We start from the raw sequence: 21,902 nt of genomic DNA, 5'->3' as shown, positions 1-21,902 counted from the left end.
TTCGTCAGGTCCACACAATCCTGCAGAAGACTGCCTAAATTTTTTTTTTTTTTTTGGGGGGGGGGGGGGACTTTCTGCCTGCCAAACCTGGCATACATGTCAGCTTTAGGTAATGGAAGCAGCTCAGAAATGCAAAGGCAGCAGATGACTGGCTGCAAGTATAGAAGAAAAAACTTAAAATGTGAAATGCTGTTAAGGTGAGCAGAGCACACTGTAGCACAAGAAGGAAAGGTTAGTTTTGAAACTGAGTGCTATTCATAACTAACAATTAATGCTCCTTAAGAGCAGAGAATGTGAGGGTTGCTGGGTGCTTTATTTATGAAACTGGGGCAAAAACAAAACCGGTGACTAAATACTACTGATGCATATCAGTATCAGGTGTCTGACCGATACTATGCTCATAAATCACAGAACGGTATGTGACGGAAGCCTAGTGCATGCTGTAGCACTAACAGTAGCCCATTTCATGGTTAATTATTAAAAGCAAGCTGAATCTGATCATAAACTGGTCTTGACATCAAGAGCATCTTCCTTCACTACAAGTCAAAAACACCAGCATTAATACTAATGTTTGTCAATTGCTGATGAGCATGCAGAGCACCATCAGTGATCAGAGGTGGACAGCAAGTACATTTACATGAGTACTGTACTCAAGTACACCAAGTTGCTGTACTTTGAGTTTTTTGGAAACTTGTGACTTTCCTACATTTGAAAGGCAAATATTGTGCTCCTCACTCCACTACATTTCTGTCAAAGTCCTGGTTACTATGATGGGGGAACCCACCCCTCGCCATGCAACCTGCAGAAGCATATTGAGTTACATAAAAGTTTTATTCCAAGAGAAAGCTTGCAACCAAGTGATCTGGGCTTTGAGGAGCTAGTGATAACATTGCAATAGATATGCCGTCTCGTTCAAACGACCTATGGATTTGCCTGCCAAGTTACCATCACCTTGTCCACAAGTAATGTTTACACATAGCTAGTTAACCTGGACACTTAGCATGTAAAGACAGTTATGCCAACATGAATAATGCTAACTTACCTGAAGTCTGTTCAGAAATATACGTTTTAGCATAATCTTGCCAAATAAGTATAAATCTCTTTTCCAGTAGCATTAGCGACCCAATACGATTGAGTTTGAAGAGTTTGCTCACATGTGAGGTGGAATTTCACTGACTAGCTAGCTTAATGTTAAACCACCATGATAGCAAAGCATGCATTCTTTGAATTGACATTTCTGTCTTTGGTAACGGCATTAGCTACTGTCAGCATTGTAATACCACACGTTGACAGGAAATGTACTTAAGTATTTTTAAAAGCAAGTACTTTAAACAAAAATTTGACTCTACAATTTTTCACTTGTACCAGACTAACATTTGACCAGTAGGCTCTCTACTTTGACTTGAGCAATGAAGTCGGGTACTTTGTCCACCTCTGGTGATCCTGCTCATTTAAAAAGGATATGCAATTGTTGCATGTGTAAGCACTTCAGTTTGGCCAGCACTAAAAGCTCACTTCTTGAGGGAAATCAAACTAGACGGAGACTGACTAAAGTCACAGTAGTTTGCACTAGCTGTTACAAATCGGGACATCACCACCATACCCTATAGATCCAGAATGGTAAGAAACAGAAAAAAAAAAAAGCTTTGTGAGGAAAAGTTGCATCCTGCCACCATGAACAAAAACTAATTGGCAAAGTCAAGAAAATTGACAGTTATAAGGGATTTGGGGGGGTGGGGGAAACGACACCCGCTTTTCATGGAGCAGCGATCCAGATCGAAGTAATTCAGCCCAGATATTTTCATGTGAATTTTGGTGACGATTGGTTGAGAACTACAAGAGAAAGGGAGGTCAAAAAGAATAAAGATCCTGAGGAACAATTTGCACCAGCTCTGTGAGCACAAATTTATCATTTCACCTCAAGCTTGTTTTTAACTTTTTTAAAGATTTTTTTGGGGGCTTTTTCACCTTTATTGGATAGGACAGTGTAGAGACAGGAAATGAGCAGGAGAGAGAGAGATGGGGAGGGATCAGGAAAATGACCTCGGGTCAGAATCGAACCCGGGTCCCCGGATTTATGGCACGGCGCCTTATCCACCTGAGCCACGACGCCCCCTTAACTTTTTTTTTTTTTTTAAAGGCACTGCAACATCATCAAGCATGAATTCAGCACAATGACTTCATTTCTAGAAGAGATTTGTTAAAGAGCTTAAAAAGTTCCATGACACCCCTGACGACAAAGCAAGTTATTTTGGTATCCCTCAGTATCAAGAAGTACTTAAGCAACCCTAACAAAAGTCTTCATCCAGCACAGGTAACAAGCTGACATTCCAACATTGGGAAAAACTGCAAGGTTTCAGTCTGACGTCAAAGCAAAGCATGCAGATTACAACTTTCAGAAATGCCATATGCTCCAATGAAATGAAAGGCATTGCTCATTTTCCAGGGCAGAGACCAATTTGGGTTCTTGTACTTTCCATCCTGTCCAGGAATTCCCATATACCTCCAGTTTGTGATTTAGCACCAGCATTTCCACATTCCCAGGTTTCACAAGGAAGAGCTTCCTTCCTACAACCCTGCCTTGCATGGTGCTTCCTGTGGTGGGTTTCCAACCAACTCAGGTGTTGCCCATCTTTTCCATTCATGCTGCTTTCATTCAGACAATGACAAGGACAGATCATAACGTCCATGGAGGGATCCTGAGCAAAGAATGTTTGAAGGGTTCTTTTGATGCACAACACATGGAGCATAAGTTACTCAAATATCCACATATAAAAAACAGAACACGTCATCTCGTACATCATCCTTTGACCATGGACTGAACAAAAGTTGGTTTTGAAGCCACTTATGTCACCCTGGAGATGCATACAGAGTGAGTCAAGTTAAAACTAAACAAAAAGGAGCTTGTGGCTTTTTGACACAGGAGTTTCCTTTAATGAGAATTCCAGAGGCCTGTGAAGACTGTACATTTCATTTTAAAAAACAGCCCCCTAGGAGGGAAGATAAAGACAGTTTCCTGTGTGTACACACCCCTATTATAGGGCAAAACGGTGGACAGGTCTTGCCAGCAAGACAGGTTAAGTGATGGTTTCCAAGACAAAGTCAGGTTCAAAATAAAATTTAAAAAAGGTAAATTTTCCCCTGACTTAAGAGTCAGAAAGTCATGGCAAAAAAGGCTGCATACAAGTCAATAACATCCACAAACACTGCGGTCTGAGAAGTCAAACGCTCCATTTAGCACATTCAAAAATGTTATCATAACATACTAACAGACTGGAAATTTTTCACCCACAAAGCATGAAGTAGTTCAGGTTCACACCAAAGACCGAAAAACAAACCGAGTGCTTCATTTAAGTGAAGCGTGTCCAAGTCTTGCTCTGGAGCATGAATGGCCTACAGAGATCCATTTTTCCCCACTTTTAATACACCAAGCTTCACACAAGTGTCTTCAAAAAGTCAAACACTGTTCAGAGTTGTAGCTCTCCTGGTCTACAGTTTGCAGAATATCCTTTCAATTCATATCAGCAAGTTAAAAAGAATAAAACTTTCCTAGCTCTTGCCAAGTAAGGACAGTGTTTGAGAGGCACACAATTTGACCAACAGTCCCCAGGTTCACCAAAACACCCCACCCACCCCCACAAATAAACAAGACTACAACCTAAATTGAGCAATTTCCAGCTCTTAGTTTTGCTGTCCTGGGGTGCCATTACTTATGACATGACTTTTTTTTGGGGGGGGGGGGGGGTGTACTCAAAGTAAGCAACTTCACCCATAAGTGGATTTTTATTACTGGAAGTAATAAATGACCTCATGCTTAACCATTTATTAGTTACACTTAATGAGGGACTTGAACATGTAGTTCATCACATAGCAGCTATAAACCAGCTTGAAGTTACAAGGGGGGATCCAACCCCCCACACACACACCTTGCCAAGTAACAGGAAATTGCCAAGTCCTATTCACTTCCCCAAAGCAGAAGACTTATCACTCAAGACTCCTTCCATCAAGGTTAAATGCCCAACAAACTCACCATATTAACTTGAGCAGTCTCTGGGTCAGCTGTTACTATAGAAAGCACAAGTGTTTGGGGGGAGACACACCATTGCCTAATGGTTAGAGAAGTAGCTTGGGGACCAAAAGAGTCACTACCAATTCCCTGAACCAGCAGGAATGGCTCAAGTGCCCTTGACCAAGGCATCTAACCCCCAACTGCTCCCCAGGCTGCTCTGGATAAGAGCCATTAAATGTAATTATATATTAGAAGGGGTGAGTCAATAGGACCTTGTGATTTGCCTTTCAGACAGAACTAGTCTGAGACCTGCTGTTATAGAAACAGTCAAGTCAACACTTTGGCCAAATCAGATTAACACTGGGCTAAGTTTTCAATAAACAGAGCTCCCATAATACAAGTTGGCTCAATAATCCTTCACTGAGCATCTTTAAAAACCTGCCCACATCGCATTGCTTGAGCCTCAAGTTCTTCATGATGCATCATATTTAGAGCTGAACCGTGCCGAGTACAACATTTCAAAGTGTGCTCAACAAGGAGCATCCCAATGCCAACCTTACTCACATGCATGCAGTCATGCAACATGTTCGGTAAAACAGAACCGGGCCTAAAAACCTACATGATCCAGACCTCCCATTGCAGAAACATCCCCACGAAAAGCTAGTCACTTGCACTACATTCAGACTGCAACCTGAAACAACCCATATCCGATTTGTTGTGAAATCCGATTTTTTTGTTAGGCCGTTCACATTACCAATTATATGAGACTTGTATGCGATCTCCAATATGAATGGAAAACAACCCAAAAGTGTCCCGCATGCGCAAATTGACACGTAATAAGCACATCTACATAATACGAAAAAAAAAAAAAAAAAGGCAGCACACTCTTCAAGTTTGATTTTTTTTTTGTTTGTTTAATTATCTGGTTAAAGTGTGAGGTCTCGTGTGTGTTTTTGTTTCTGAACTGAAAACGTGTAGCCTGGTAACAAGGGTTGACTCCTAAATGTCTCCAATTTCTATATAAGTGCACTACATGTTACTAGGAAGTAATGGATTTTTAAACTCTATATAGTGCACTCAAGCTTCAGTAGGCAGTCATTTGGGATACAGCTGCTGTATTACCAAACTCTTAATTCAGGCTTAATTTGCACATATTTCGTCATTATTAAACTTTCTACATTTTTATAAATATTTATTTAGATTGTTTATAGCCAGCTGAATTCTGCAACTTCTCTCAGCGCTGGCTCAAGGTGCAGAAACACCAGTGCAGTTTGCTATGGAGATGAGGCGAGACCTGGCGATGTGGTTTTTGTGGCGGTGGCAGAACTCACACAATAATCTGATTGTGGGCAGCAGACTAATGAGACCGAAGGTGTCATTACTGGAAATTTCCAGAACAATCTTGTAATACAGGATGGTTCAAGTTATAAATCAGTTATAGAAACTTTTGTTTAAATCAGGCTAACAGATCAACACCCAGGTCCCTACCAAATCCACCATTAGCTTGATCAATTCTATAAAAGTCTATTTAAATTCTGAAATCTGTACAAATGTTTTCCGCCAAAGAGGCGGGATTAGCCAATACAGAATAGTGACGTTTGTCTCTTGATGACGTGCAGGTCGCATGAATGCGACCTGTCCGGTCAGACTGCAGTCGCATGTGAAAATGACGGATATGCATCGGATTTAGGACCACATATCCAAGCGGCCTGGGTCGCATGTGAAAAGGAATCGGCTCTGTGTCGTTCAGATGGTCAATAAATCGGATACAGGTCACATATGGGGAAAAAAAAAAAAAAGGATATGGGTCGTTTCAGGGTGCAGTCTGAACGTAGTCTTGGAGAAATAAAGAACCAAATCCATGCCATCAAGAAAGAGAATCTTGAATAGACTAAACAGCGCCAGAATTACTGCAGTATCATATCTCCATCCTCAAGAGAGCTTTAGCTCCTACGCAGCTTCATCAAACTGCCCATGAGGCAGACATGTGGTGGGGGGGGGAGAAAAAAAAAAAAAAGATAATGAGTTCTGCCCTGTCAGCAATACCAGAAAGACAACACACAAGCTTTTGATCAGGAACTTGGATGGGGTATGAAGGCTTTGCATTTGATCCATGACCACAATCAGATTTCCATAATACTTGAAGTGTGGGGAAAAACTGGGGGGGGTTCTTTCCTTAGTATTACCCAACACTTAATACTAATGAGGCTAAGCTTTTGTGATTGCTCATGATTTACTCTTCATTAACCATCTTGTTCTCCACATCATCCAGGAGTGACGATCTAAAGCCATGGAGCAGCCCTGTTTTTAAAAAGAGTGTTAGAGTCTGAGATCAACAGAACAGCTGGTTTGTGTCGAACATCTGAGCCCAACTAGGATTCCTCCAAAGGAAACTTGACAATTTGTAGCATTACTTTTTACCTTTAGAGATCAACACTTAATTTTGCATGTCACTTGAATGGATTTTTAAAAGAGCACGTGCTAGTGTTCACATTTTCACCTGGAGCTCAAGTTCAAAACCTGATGCCACAGCCATCAATGGCTGGAACCAAGGAAATAAAACTGGTCACACTTTCTGGGTGGGAGAAATCGGAGTCCCTCACCCATCAATCATAAGGACAGACAGCAACTGGAAGTATTGGCACTTGTGTACGCAGAAAAGGGCAGATAGCACAAAAGGTTGGCTAGTTTTACACATCTGAGAAAGCAAATCCCTGAAGGTTGGCATCCATCATAGAATACAATGGGAGAAAGTTAGCTGGCAAGCATCACCAGGTGATCAAACTGGCGATTTGTGAACCAAGCAAAACCAAATCCTGAGTAAAATTCTCATCTTGAACAAGTAAAACGTCTCTGAATGTCAAAAGCAGCCCAAGATCATGTAGGAACCAAAAATCAACCTGAATTGAACTGTTGCCACACATTAATGCAAGCCTAACTCAACTCACTCTGGATAGCCATGACTGCTTCTGGAAGACAGCCCATGTAAAAGCCTCAAACTAAAGAAGTGAAGAATCCAAGAGATCAAGCCCTCTGAAGCAGTTGCAATGGGAGTAGACAGCAGTACAGTCCTGAGACTTGGGAAAAGAGAAAAAAAAAAAAAAGTCACTTGAGCAGCCAGTCCTTGAAGCTGCTTACTTGGGGGACCCTGCATCTCACATCTAACCACAATTGAACAAGTGTAACCCCACCCTTGCAAGTTGTCTGGATGTCTCAAGGAATTGAGAGGAACTCACAAAACCACTTCACAGTTTGGACAAAAGCCTGAGGCTCTTCTACAGACAGTGCCATGGAAGAACAGCTTAGTCATGGAGACCTGGAGCTAAAGGAGAACCCCAGGTGTCATGTTTAATCAGTGAAGACAAGACTACCACCCTCAGCATGAGCCTGGCTGTCATTTTATTCAACTGGATCATAAATCTGTGGGTTGGGGAGGGGGATAGTTTGAAAGATGCAAGATAGAACCAAAGGCTTGGCCTTACAAAGAGATGCACAAGATTGTTTAACTTGGCCTGGTTAGAACACTTGAGCTTTTCTCTTGTACCACAGCCCTGATGGCATGTTGAATCTTGTCAGGTGTTGATTAAATTAGTGTTCTATAAAACAGTTCTGAAGTTAGTCCAGGTTGTAAGTCAACACCACAGGTTTACACTCGTGCTCCTCCTAATCATGAACGCCTCATTCAAAAAGGGACCTGTATAGCAAATGCTACATCAATAAAAATGGCCTCATTGAGGCCAGAGCTTATACCAGCCACTTGTGCACACACGCACAAGAGTTCGAAATCCCATCAATCCTGTAGGAAGAGTAACCATTTTTGTGAAATCGCACGAGACCCTTGTGTAGCCACATCCATGGCAAGTGGTGCCACCTGGTGAACAATTCTTGTTGGATTACGTCTTGAGTCTTCTGGGTGAGTTTCAGTGAAAACATCCCAGCAGTTGATGAACAGGAGTGTTGTGTGACAAGTTACCCAAAATTTTCAAACACCCATAAAACTGTAAGAGACATGTGGCACCATCTTGACAGCTTTTATACAGACCAACCTGGGGAACATCCCATAGGAGTTTGATCAAAATCTGATCACTCCTGCAGGAGGAGTAGCACTTCATGAAATTGCATGTGACCCCTCTGTAGCCTCATCTGTGGCAGGTGGCATCACTTTGTGAACAACTCTTGTTGGAATGCATCTTTAGAGTCTTCTGGGTGAGCATCAATGAACATCCATCAGCTTACAAAGTAGGTGTTTAATGTGAAGTCCCCCCCCAAAAAAAAAAAAAAAAAAAAAAAGCTATAAGTGACAGGTGGCATCATATCTTGACAACTTATGCACGCTCACTTGGGGACCATTGTATGCAAGTTTGATCAAAACCTGATCAATCCTTTAGGAATAGCAATTTTCCTAACTTGTGGACAGACACTGGACACGTGATTGCATAAGCTCATCCAGCCTGACCTATGGCTGGATGAGCCAAAACCCAAAATTTTATTTAAAATCAAGAAACATGGTTGATATGGTCAAGTCTTCTGTGAAGAGATGTTTAAACCTTTATGAAGGGAGCTTCCAGGATCAGCATTCAAGTTGTCCTCCATGGGAAAGTCTTCAGGACAAAACTTTACACTTCAGTTTTTAGTAGTGTGAAAAACTAGATTACAGCTACTGATCAATCATGCAAGCATAATGTTGGATTATTTCCAGGTAAACCACTTGAGAAAGTGCCTCATAAGGTCTTGTAACACCACTAATGTAGCAGTCAACTAAATTTCCTTTTAAGAGTCCAGTTTGCCTTGATGTTGCACTAGATTCAACATCGAAGCAGGCACGAGCAATTTGACATGGCTTTCATTTGCTCCACCAGACAGCAGCATTAAACCTTAAGCGCTTGGCTTTCTATACAAAGAAAAAGTACAAATCCATTCAGCCTTTCTACTGTTCATACCTACAAAACACACGTATGTTAATGTTATCGTTTATACGCATCACAGCACCTCCATGTAACCACCCAAGAAAAGCTCAGACTCCTGTGAACTTGCAACCTTCAAATTAAGAAAGCAGCAGTAATCACAGCACCTCCGGTCCTCCTCTCTGGGCTTATTCTCTGGAGATTAGACTCTGGCATGGTCTGATTTATTGAACTCCTGCTGGAGCTGGATCTGCAAGGGAGGCCTGTGGTGGCTTGTGGTAGTCATCGTGATTAAAGGCCCTAAAACACCAGTGAATTCCATGGGCATGACAGTGCTTTCTCGAGAGAGATATAGTTGTTTAGGCCGAGCTCTGAGGATGCAAGGAGGCAGTAGGCTTTTAACAGCTTCCAAGGTCAGGCTGCTCAGAGTTTTCTTTTTCGATTTGAGAGGTCAGATCTCTGCTGACACTGCAGTAGACAGGAGGGGTTCACAGCTCCTTGCTCAACCATTGTGCACACTGCTCTGCTGGTGGAATTTCTACAGATACTGCTCCTGTGGAAGCACTTGTTTCTTTTTAGACATGCAGATTACAGACCTTCAAAAGAGATACAAAAACAGGAGTTCACAGCACTATAAAAACACTAAAGCAAACCACTGTGTGGACTGTGGCTTCTGAATGAACTCCATGGAATGAGAGCTGAACTTCAAGTGACCATGTCAGAAGAGAACACCACAGATGGAAAGGCACTTAGTATGAAGTGAAGTCATACAGCCATACATCCTCCAAGCAAGAACACCTTCAGATTATACAAATCATGACAATGGGTTTTGTCCAGTTCTTTCAGAGATTCATGCATTTGAATGAATGGTTAGAAAATTACGATTTATTCTACGAACAGTCGGCAACCTCAGAAAGTCAAGGAGACCACTAGGACTATTTTGAGATCTTTCAAGGCCACACTATGATTACATTGCAACAGGATTGATGAAATATTCAAGTCAGACACTAAGCCACAATTGAAGACATGGTGAATCGCAACCATTAAGATGTGGAAAGTGAGACAATGCACACCAGTCACTTTTACCCTCAAGTCTATGCCTTCCTCAGCTAGACACTCTTGGTTACAAAGCAAAAACCATCTTGAACTCCAGGCTTGAAAAGCCTGGAGACACCAGCAGCAAGAACATTAGCCCTTTGTTTGGCTCAACCCTTGAGTCCATGACTAACTTTGGATTAGTGAAGCTCCTCCCCCCAAAAAAAACCCCAAAGTCAACCAGGTCTTGCTTGCACACACTTTTATAAAAAAAAAAAGTTGGGAGAGTAGTCTTAACATGACATTCACCAGTGGCCAATTTAGCTTGACTAATTAAAGACCACTGATGACAAAATTGCAGCCCTGTCACAAATGTGCATACAACAGCTCTGACAATGCTTGTCTAAGTCGCCAAAAGGCAGACAGCATTAGATTACGCACAACTCGCAGCTAGAATTGCAGCCATTATAACCAAAATGCAAACAGTAAAAAAATGTCCTCATGATCACACTGAAATATGCAAGCCTTATTTTCTGCACAAGGCCATGAGAAAGCCATGGCTTAATGGTTAGAGAAGCAGCTTTAGGGCCAAAAGGTCACCAGTTTGATTCCCTGGACCAGCAGCAATGGCTGAACGACACCCCCCACCAACTCCTCCCCAGGGCTCCGGATAAGAGCTCCTGCTAGTGTGCATCATATTGCTAACAAGCAAGACATAGTAAATTTCACCACAGGTCTTCAACCCTATAAACTAAGCCACATTGGACATACTTTACTCACGCATCAAAATTACTCAAGATGTACAATTTCCACTTTGTGAAGCCATACACACGAACATGCAAGCACAAAAAGACAGGCCCACCAGCTACCCATCCTGTCAACAGTTGGCCTTTCCAAACAAACTAGTGTCGAGCTAGTGTAAACACATGGGCACCTCCTGAACAGGAAGGCATCATTCAGGATACCGGTACAACTGTGTAAATTGTAACCTATGGAAGACTTCCTTCTACTTCCTGAGTAAATAGGTGGGATAATAAACCTGGTGTAACCTCAACTGAAGAGAGAACTCTGAGGAGATAACAGTGCAGAGGTGGGTTTCCCCAAAAGCCTCTTATTAGGAGAGAGAGCATTCATTGTCCTGCTTGTTTTATCATCATTTAACAATCTTTGTGCTGCAACGTTTTTGGGAAACTCCGCTCAGTTCTGTTCAAGTAACCACAAAAACTGGCACATGGAGTCATCACCTGAAACAAAGCAGCCACAAGCATAGAAGCCAGTCAGGCAGAACACTGAAGAGGCATTTATGCTACCAAAGGAATGCGTCTGATAAAAACAGGGAATATCTAGACAGACAAGAGACACTCCTCTACACAGGATTAATTTAAAAACACATGTAGCAGAGCAGCTGCCATCTAAACAAGTAACCAGAGAAATTTCAAGCTCACACAGGTACAATGCTGGCAGGGCTTGAAAACGGAAAAAGTGCTCTCAGAACTTACAAAGCATTCAATTCAAGACAGAAGCTTGTTCATGCCCAGCACAAAGCACCCTGCCCGAATGGATTACTTTCTTCTGGCATGCAACCCCTATAAACCGGAGAAGCGGGTCAGCTTTTCAAGCCCAAAAACAATTCTCATGATAAATGAACTCAGCCTCATTGTATTCTGAATTTTGCAAGTGACGGCATGGCCAAGTTTACCCATGTTTACCTCATCAAGGAACAAACCACACTCATCATCCCCATGACAACTAGTTAGGCTAAACTTTATTAGATAAACTACGCAGGATTTTCAGACGCAGCATAAAAATATTGGAGCTGGAATACTGAATTTAAAAAACAAACAAAATTCAAGCAGCTCATTCTTACTCTTTGGTGGTTTATTAACCTAATACAGGTTTCGGAGCTGACACTTCAGGAGACACGTCTCTATGATCTCACATTGGTGAGAAGGGTGTGGCAATATTGCAGCACTGTTATATTGCCATTAACTGCATGCCATCAACATTTGAGATTTTCTTTTCAGGGTATAATGTGAGCCCATCTCAAAAACTATCACCAACAAGACGTCAGTGTATCTATCAGTACGTTTACATGCACATCCAAATCGAGCTGCTGTCGGTAATCGAGCTAAGGGTCCTAGCGAAATCCAATCCTACATGCACACAAGGAAATCGAGCTATTGTGTGAGGTACACATTGTGCACCCGAGCCACAGGTGGCGCTACACGCCCCATCGTGTTGGTACACTTCCGGTTGCCGTCATGAAGAGCTATTCAAGAGTGTAAACAAAGTTATCAGTTCCGTGTTCTCCATTGCGCGTTTTTCTCCCGTCCATGAATTTTAATATATTCAACTCCTTAAGCTGAATGAGCATGAACTCTGTCTCCTCATTGCTCCAGAAGTGCACGTTTCTGCTCGCCATTCTCTCTTCTTCGTTTGTTCCTCCTGACCTCTTCTGCTGCTCGCTACTACTGTTGTCATGCCGACCGAGGCTGTCGTGTTTCCCGCTTGTGGTCTCGTCACTTCCGGAAGGGGCAGTGCTGAAGCAAGTAGCTCAACAAAAATCGCATAATCTAGGTCGTGTAGCTCGATTACGAGAAGTCAAGTTCGGTTCAATTTCAGCCTAGCTAAGGTGTTTCCATGGCATTTAGAATTTCTATTTCAGTCGAGCAACGGCAGAAATTCGATTTTCTCTATGTGCATGTAAACGCACTGTATGACTAAGCAAGAACTGATTCCAGTCAAAGTGCATGATAGTTAACCTAAAAACACCAAACAGTTTCATGAACTGTATAAAATTTAACCCAAAACTCAAGAGATAATGGCAATCAATGGATTCTGGGTTGAGCCAGTTATTCTTGAAAAGGAGTAAAAATAAAGATAGAAGTTCTTCATTACCATTAGCAAAACTGGATTTTTTTTCAACTTGGCACACGTTTAATCCACCACACGAGGGTTTTTTTTTTTTTTTTTAAAACTCAACGTACCCATTTTCTTACACTTCTGGAAGACTCAAACTGAAACAGCGAAATTAATGCCATTTTGATCTCCCAAACAGACTAGGTCCATGAATATTTTAATATAAATCTCAATATTCCAGTCACCACTGCACAATTTTAACAACTTGATTTCATTCTGTTCCATTTTGTGTCTCATTTGGTTCAGATGTTCAAATTTTCTCCTCTAGATTCTCTAAAAGGAGAGTGATTGGTGACATTTTCTTCTCCTATACAAACCCACTAGGTGTGAAGACAGAACTTTATACGAACACACCGATTTTATTTTATTTTTTAAATTAAGTCTGTAAGTTTATCAAGTTACACCTTTAAAAAAAGTTACACAAGTTAAAAACCCACAGCATGGACCTCCAGTGTTCAGAAGGAGGTAGTTTTACAAAAAAACCCACATTTAAGTATTGATATTTCAACCATTAATAATTAAACTATCAAACTAATAGTTGAACTCTTGAAACTGGTGCCATTTTAGCCTCATTTAAAAAAAAAGGTGTGGGAAGGGAGGGGTCCATGTTTATACAAGCATTTCTTCTCCTTTTAATGTTTTTCCACCACCTCTATTGAGTTGCATCTTGAAATGACTTCATTTTGCATGTCAAAAAATAAAATTACAAAAGGGGTTCAAATCGGTCACATTTTCACCTCCAACAAGACACTCGCCATGTTTACACCCCCTTTTTGCCACTTAAGGTACTCGGACCACAATGGAAATAAGTATTTACACTTTGTGCTATCCGTGTATTTTGATGTACACTATACTTGTATTCTGTACATTTTACTAAACAAACATCATAAACAGATGAAGTGTGGGCATGGAAGCGTTCCTGTTTATAGACTCTTGGGAGAGGGAAAAAAAAAAAATTATATTTTGACCAGTCGGTTATCTTGGTTTTGGATTTCTCATTTTGCTTTTTAATAGTAGGTGTTAATTTGTAGTACAGTCACAAAACAGGGCAGCACGGTGGTGTAGTAGTTAGCGCTGTCGCCTCACAGCAAGGTGGTCCTGGGTTCGAGCCCCGTGGCCGGCGAGGGCCTTTCTGTGCGGAGTTTGCATGTTCTCCCCGTGTCCGCGTGGGTTTCCTCCGGGTGCTCCGGTTTCCCCCACAGTCCAAAGACATGCAGGTTAGGCTAACTGGTGACTCTAAATTGACCGTAGGTGTGAATGTGAGTGTGAATGGTTGTTTGTGTCTATGGCTACGTTTACATTACGTCGAATCAGCGGATCATCAGATTAATGTTCTTAAAATGATTCGCGTTTACACTAAAACCGTTAGCCGTGCACATAGCGACGCCAATACGCAGATACGCTCGGCTCCGCAGGCATCCTGCGCTCCAAATCACTCCGCCCTGAACAGCGAGTGCCCTCTGGAGGGTGCGCACTCCGGCCCTGCGCAGCTCACACAGCGCGCAAGTGAAGTGCAGAAGCCACGATTCGGGACTGAGCCGCTGTGTGTGTGATCCCAGCGCATATCACTTACTACTTGCAAGTGGAAGGATGGCAAGCCTAAAGACAATCATAACTACACAATGGGCAGTATTTGCATCAGTATTTGCAGTATTTTCATACTTTTATACTCTTTAATGAAAGGTGATACAAGGCGGAAGTCCGCGCCGTTTTTCAGCAGTCGCGTCACATGACCAACGCCAGCGAATCAGGAAGGTGGATGTCACAGTGACGTTGTCCAATGAGACGCCAGCTAGAGCTCAGCACAGCGTATTCGCGTATTCTGAATGTTTACACAGCACCGGACCAGATACGATTTAGATTGAATACGTGGACGCTGGCGGATTCCCGTTTCCCCGCTTTTCCAGGGGGTTTAATGTAAACGGACAGTGCATCCGCGAAGAAAACGAGATAGATACGGTCTAATGTAAACGTAGCCTATGTGTCAGCCCTGTGATGACCTGGCGACTTGTCCAGGGTGTACCCCGCCTTTCGCCCGTAGTCAGCTGGGATAGGCTCCAGCTTGCCTGCGACCCTGTAGAACAGGATAAAGCGGCTACAGATAATGAGATGAATGAGATGAGTCACAAAACACAGACTAGGAGTGCCCATGTTTATAGAAACATTTTTTTTTTTAATGTATATATAAACATGGAGTGTTGATATCTTGAAACGCACCTAATCAGGTGTGGCTTGTTTCAACTTCATGTTGAAGAATTTGTTAGAAGTTGGTGCAATTACCTGAAATTCTTCAGTAATTTCAAGACTCAGGTGTGTGTGGGTGGGGGCGTGAGAGGAAGACAGGAACAGTTGCATTTAAAAAAAAAAAAAAAAAAAACCACCTATATGTTCATTTCAGATTTTTTTTTTTTTTTTAAAGTGTGGCTTTAGTTTTTTCAAAAAATTAATCAAGTGTTTTAGAGTCAGTCAGAAATTCCTTTCAGGTGTAAAAGGTGCGCGTGAGCTCTAGAGAGAGACACACAAATGGAAAGGTGCGCGTGAGCTCTAGAGAGAGACAAATGGAAAGGGTGCGCGTGAGCTCTAGAGAGAGAGACACAAATGGAAAGGTGCGCGTGAGCTCTAGAGAGAGACACACAAATGGAAAAGGTGCGCGTGAGCTCTAGAGAGAGACACACAAATGGAAAGGTGCGCGTGAGCTCTAGAGAGAGAGACACAAATGGAAAGGTGCGCGTGAGCTCTAGAGAGAGAGACACAAATGGAAAGGTGCGCGTGAGCTCTAGAGAGAGAGACACAAATGGAAAGGTGCGCGTGAGCTCTAGAGAGAGAGACACAAATGGAAAGGTGCGCGTGAGCTCTAGAGAGAGAGACACAAATGGAAAGGTGCGCGTGAGCTCTAGAGACACACAAATGGAAAGGTGCGCGTGAGCTCTAGAGACACACAAATGGAAAGGTGCGCGTGAGCTCTAGAGACACACAAATGGAAAGGTGCGCGTGAGCTCTAGAGAGAGACACACAAATGGAAAAGGTGCGCGTGAGCTCTAGAGAGAGAGACACACAAATGGAAAAGGTGCGCGTGAGCTCTAGAGAGAGAGACACAAATGGAAAGGTGCGCGTGAGCTCTAGAGAGAGAGACACACAAATGGAAAGGTGCGCGTGAGCTCTAGAGAGAGAGACACACAAATGGAAAGGTGCGCGTGAGCTCTAGAGAGAGAGACACACAAATGGAAAAGGTGCGCGTGAGCTCTAGAGAGAGAGACACACAAATGGAAAAGGTGCGCGTGAGCTCTAGAGAGAGACACAAATGGAAAGGGTGCGCGTGAGCTCTAGAGAGAGAGAGAGAGAGAGAGACACACACAGAAATGGAAAGGTGCGCGTGAGCTGAGGGTTACCTATGGAGACGAGCCGAATGTTCTCGCGGTCCAGAAACTCGAGCGCCACGGAAACGTTCTCGAGCTTCATCTGGCGGAAGGTGGGCCTGGCGTGGTACTTCCGGTACATTTTCTTCTGGCTGAGCACCTCGAGCAGGGCGATGAGTCTCAGCCCATCATTCAGGTCCAGCTGCAGGTCGCCTATCCGCTTGTTCACGCACTTCAGGTGCTCATTGCACCAGCGCGTGAACGTGTTCTGCTGGATCTTCTTCCACGGCGCGTCCTCAGCCAGGTCCTTCTCCGTCGCCGGCATGGTGTCTGTGGGTGAAACTCCGTCTTCTAGTGGTTTAGTCTTCCTTGCTTGCTTGCTGTGTGTTGCTCTGCCGACTCCGAGCAGCGTCTGAACTCTTCTCTCTCCTACAGCTCAGGCTCTTTCTCCCCAACCTAGTCGAGGCGCATGCGCACTGCAAAACACAATGACGCCACTTTGCTTTGGGCTAATGAGTAGTTAACCGCAGACCTGTGAAACACACCTGATCTGGATTATATAATCAAGCTAAGCTCCATGGTGGGCTTGATCCGCTCACTCACAAGGCTTATTTAGTTTGTTTGAGATCAACAAACAATTCTGTTTGAATTTCCTCAATTTCATAAATAGTGGTGAGTAATTTCTAATAAGCAGAGATATAGGCTAGCCAAGTCTCATCTCATTATCTGTAGCTGCTTTATCCTGTTCTACAGGGTCTCAGGCAAGCTGGAGCCTATCCCAGCTGACTACGGGCGAAAGGCGGGGTACACCCTGGACAAGTCGCCAGGTCATCACAGGGCTGACACATAGACAACCATTCACACCTACGGTCAATTTAGAGTCACCAGTTAACCTAACCTGCATGTCTTTGGACTGTGGGGGAAACCGGAGCACCCGGAAGAAACCCATGCAGACAACATGCAAACTCCGCACAGAAAGGCCCTCGCCAGCCACGGGGCTCGAACCCAGGACCTTCTTGCTGTGAAGCAACAGCGCTAACCACTACACCACCGTGCCGCCCACTAGCCAAATCTTCAACACTAATCCCTACATACGTTTTCTCATCATACATCATAGTCAAGGTTTGTAGCAGGCCACACGGTGGTGTTGCACAGCAAGAAGGTTCTGGGTTCGAACCCAGTGTGGAGTTTGCATGTTCTTCCTGTGTCTGTATGGGTTTCCCCCACACTCCAAAAGACGTGCGGTTCGGTTAACACAGGGCAGCCAGAGCCTGAAGGTTGAGCTGAAGTGCTTTTGAGCAAGGCACCTAATCCCCAACTGCTCCCCAGGTGCTGTAGCATAGCTGCCCACTGCTCTGGGTATGCGTTTGTGTGTGCATATGTGTGTTCGCTGCTTCAGCTGGGTTAAATTTCACTGTCCTTAAGTGTACATGTGATAAATAAATAATGGCTTCTTCTTCTAGCGAATCCCAAGAACCCTGGCGCAAGATAAGTAGGAATATACCCTGAACGGCAATTAGTAGCTCAGTGAGGTTCTGTGTTACTGATCAGGGGTGGGTTTCCCAAAAGCATCATAGTACAAAGATCATCATTAAATGGTAGAGCGAGTGTCACAATGAACACTCTCTCGCCTAGTTAAGATGCTCTTAGTATAAAGAGGCTTTTAGGAAACCCACCCCTGATGACACCTCCAAGCTGTTACTGTTGAGCCCTTCCTTGAACAAGACCCTGAACCCTCTCTGCTCCAGGGACGCTGTATCATGGCTGACCCTGCGCTTTGACCCAAGCTTCCTAAGAAGCTGGGATATGTGAAGAAAATGATTTGACTCCACTGGAAAGGCTTCTTTTTCTGTGTCTAAAAATTTTGCCTCGGCCACTTCCCTGCATGTTGCCAGAAGGTGAAAGGAAACTGGAAAACTTGGAGGAATCTTGTAGGGACACGGAGAACATGTGAAATTCCACACAAACAGCAACCCAAACTCAGGAATGAATCTGGGACCCTGGAGCTGTAGTGCTACCCAATTCACTACCATTTCACCATTGTATCCAATGTCATGCTCACAACTGTGCAAAGGAAAAAGGGTTTCTCGGAAATTTTCTGGACAGATAACTGTTCTAGTTTTCTTGGAGGTCCTTTTGTTCTTCCAGAGGGACAAACTAAGGAACTCTCCAAGGTATGAATGTACGACATGAGTTCTCAAGTCTAAAACTTTAGAGTTTTAAAGGTACACTATATCTTCGTAACAGCACAGATTGGTCATTTCCCCGCCATAACACACTTATTAAACCTAGTACTGGTAAGTTGAATTTGAGCAGTGAAACCACCAAACTGTGCTGGACACTGGTTTTCCAGGATCGGATTGGATAACCCTGTCACTAACCGAGGTTATAAAAGAAGTGGACCACCCAAGTGAAATCTTTGTAACATGAAGGGTACAATTTAATAATTTTGAGTTTTGTGTTTTAATTAATTTTCTGGATGTTTTATTTTTTTTTAATTTTTTTTATTTGCACATGATAAAAGAAATTTACAAGAAAACATAAATGGAACAAAAACAGAAAATGTGCTGGGGGAAGAAAAAAAGCACAATGGCTTGTTCTAAGTCTTCCCCCATTTAAATTAACAAGTAATTAATACAAATTTAACAAATTAGAGAATAACTATATTAACAATAGCAAATAATAACAAATAATGATATAATAATTGATAACAATTATACATTAAACTGTAACTGGTATCATAACTGAAATAACAAATATAAACAAAATGTCAATTGCAGATAACAAAATATAAGTTAATGAGTGAAAATAAGAAACGAATAAAATGTAACCTAGGATTTATACATAAAGTAAAAAAAAGTGTAATTGATTGATTTCAAATGGTGAATAAATATTGTACTAATAACAGAAGCCTGGTGCATGGTGTAGTGTAATATTTTACAATTTGATCCAAGACTGAACTTTACTTAAAGATAAAGGTCAAGTGTGGCTGGGGAATGAGAATAGGTGGTTTTTGAGATTACGTTTAAAACTAATCATGGATGTAAAACTTTTAAGGTGGAGGGGGAGGTTATTCCATTCAATTACACATTTGTATTGAACACTCTTTTGACCTAAGGATGTTCGCACTAGGGGGATAATGTAGTTGGTCGCTTTGTCGAGTTTGGTAAGCATGAAATTGGGAATTAAGATTTTAAAAAACTATCAAACGTGTCTGGAAGAGAATTTCTAAGGAATTGGAAAGTGAAGATATTTAGCTGAAGTCTATTGATATCAATAATATTTAAAATCTTAAGCTTTGTAAACAGAGGTAAAGAATGGGCATAAAAACTGGATCCGGTGGCCATACGAACAAATCTTTTTTGGAGTAGTATTAGGGGCTGTAGTGTAGTTTTGGAGGCACATCCCCATACAATGTTTCCGTAGGTCAGATATGGGTATATTAAGCTATTATATATAGTGATAATGGTTTGTTGAGTAAGATGATGTTTGATTTTTCCCATAAGTCCAATAGTTTTAGATATTTTATTACATAACATGGCTATATGTGGTTTCCAGGTCAGTTTGTCATCTATTATTACGCCTAAGAATTTAGCTTGACACTTCTGAGAAAGGGGCATACTTTTTTAGTAAGATTTTTGCATTATTTCTATTGTAGGTTTTACTTTTATTACAGAAAATAAGGAAGTATGTTTTTTTGGCATTGACATAATTTGTTAGCCTCGAACCAGATAACTTTTTCTAATTCTTGATTAGCTAGTGTTATTAGAGTATTAAAAAATGTTTTTTAATCTTGTACAGGATCAGTATTACTCCCTCAGACGATTCAGCATTGCATCACAACTCCCTGAAAACGATGACGAGCACCACACCCATTATCATGCAACAACCGTTTGTAGTGTTTTGCTTTGACATTTGACAAAGCAACAGGTTCACACAAGACATCAATCTCTGTCTTTTTAAAGCAAGTATTTAGGCAAACCGAGAGCGAATACAAATCATACAGATTGTGTTTCATTGTGAAAATAAACCGTATTCAGGATTTACTGTCACATTCTTTAAGAATTGAGACATTGTCTTTTTCCAATGTACTAGTCACACATCAACTGGCTCGGCCCGAGTGTAATGAATGACCAAAAGGATTTGCTCATAGTGCCCCACCTCTTTAAGCACGTCTCAACCACAGCTAATCTCATCAGGGTGCTCACTAAGTGTCTACACTCAGGACCTGGCTGTCTGGACTTATCAGATGATTCATCTGAGGATTTATATCAACTTCCCCTCGAGACAATGTACACCTGTCAGCCATCAGCCAGACAGGCAATTCCTGCTTTCTTCTCATCAATGGTAAACCTGAAATAAGAGTCATTTTTTGTGTCTTGTTAGTTAGTTCACAGACAAGAAAAGATAAGTTGTTTTTATTGTGACATGACTCTCATGGTGAATGACTCAATGGTCAAAAATGTTAGTGCTCCAAGTACCTGATCAAAGAACAGCATAAATGAATGAATACACAGACATGATCTCAGAGGCTTCACCACAAGATGCAAACCTGTGGTAACTCTCAAAAACAACAAAAAAAGTTTACAGTTTGTAAAAAGCCCATTTTGTAAAAGCCTGTAGAGATGTAGGACCATGGACAGACGTAAAGTTTAACATGTAAACAGAACAATGGAATGGAAATGATGTGAAAGAAAAGAGGAACTCGTGATCATCATCTAAAATATGGTGGAAGTAGGAGATCAATTAGATGTGTGGTTGCCAGTGGAACCAGCTCACTTATCTCCCTCTTCTTTGGCGAAGGTGTGCCAGACCTTCTGAAGACCAGGAATTCTGAAGAGTACTCGGATTCAACCAGTGGAACTTGACCTTGCGGCAAGATCCTAAACCAAAAACCTCATTGCTAAAACAAGGTGTTACAAGGCCAACATTTACAAAGTTCTTGCATGGCAAGTCAATGACAAGATGCATCACTTCCCCCAAAACAAGCAGGAACTGAAAACATGGCGTGGCATAGAACCATGACAGAAGTTATCTTTTAGGTTATGTAAGGAATAAAACACAAGGAGGTGTGCTGTTTCAGGAAAATAAATCGGTGACGGGGGCTCTCGCGTTCACTCACAGCAGAACCATGAATCAGCCACCCTAACCTCAGATTTTCTGCCTAAATTGCACTTGATCAAGCTTTATCGAGCGCTACCCTCGATAAGAATTGATTCCGTCATTGACAATCTGATGTGGTTCAGGGACTGTTTACTGCCCTTTCTAAGTCAGACACACATAGACAACATCTCAGGGTGAGGATGCCAAGGGTGAGGAATTTCCATTCAGCACTTGGAAACACTTGACTCAACATCATGTTTACAATTCTTCACATGACAAGCACGTCAGTTTCAGAGTAGGCATGATGGAAGGTTTGCAAATGCATTCCATAGATCATTCACATAGATTTAAGAACAGAGCAAATATGCCAGCGTTTCCTTGAAGCACACAAAGTTCAGAGGACTTCCAGTCAAGCGGACAAAAGAACAATGCAGAGCAGGGTCAACAGGAATTCCAATCTAGAACAGTCTTCATGTTTAGTTTAGAGGTTAAAGTGCAAACTACATGGAATCAACACACACACAGCTTACATTTTTCAGCATCTCAGACATCACATAGTAAAGTACACTATATGTC

General features: G+C 42.2%; 1 protein-coding gene across 2 annotated transcripts in view; it reads right to left on the bottom strand.

Annotated features, from left to right (window-relative positions):
• The window catches only part of flnbl (filamin B, like), an 82,277-nt gene extending 65,614 nt beyond the window's left edge, over positions 1–16,663 (bottom strand). For both annotated transcript variants that reach the window (XM_060910947.1, XM_060910948.1), the window contains exon 1: positions 16,257–16,663. In XM_060910947.1, the coding sequence (XP_060766930.1) occupies positions 16,257–16,548 (292 nt within the window). In that variant the 5' untranslated portion in view covers positions 16,549–16,663. The remainder of the gene's footprint in view (positions 1–16,256) is intronic.
• Between the last annotated feature and the right edge of the window lie 5,239 nt (positions 16,664–21,902).

This window comes from Neoarius graeffei, chromosome 26 (assembly GCF_027579695.1).
Source record: "Neoarius graeffei isolate fNeoGra1 chromosome 26, fNeoGra1.pri, whole genome shotgun sequence".
NCBI lineage: Eukaryota > Metazoa > Chordata > Actinopteri > Siluriformes > Ariidae > Neoarius > Neoarius graeffei.
The sequence above is the reverse complement of the archived record's forward strand: the minus strand, read 5'-3'. Positions and strand labels throughout refer to the sequence as shown.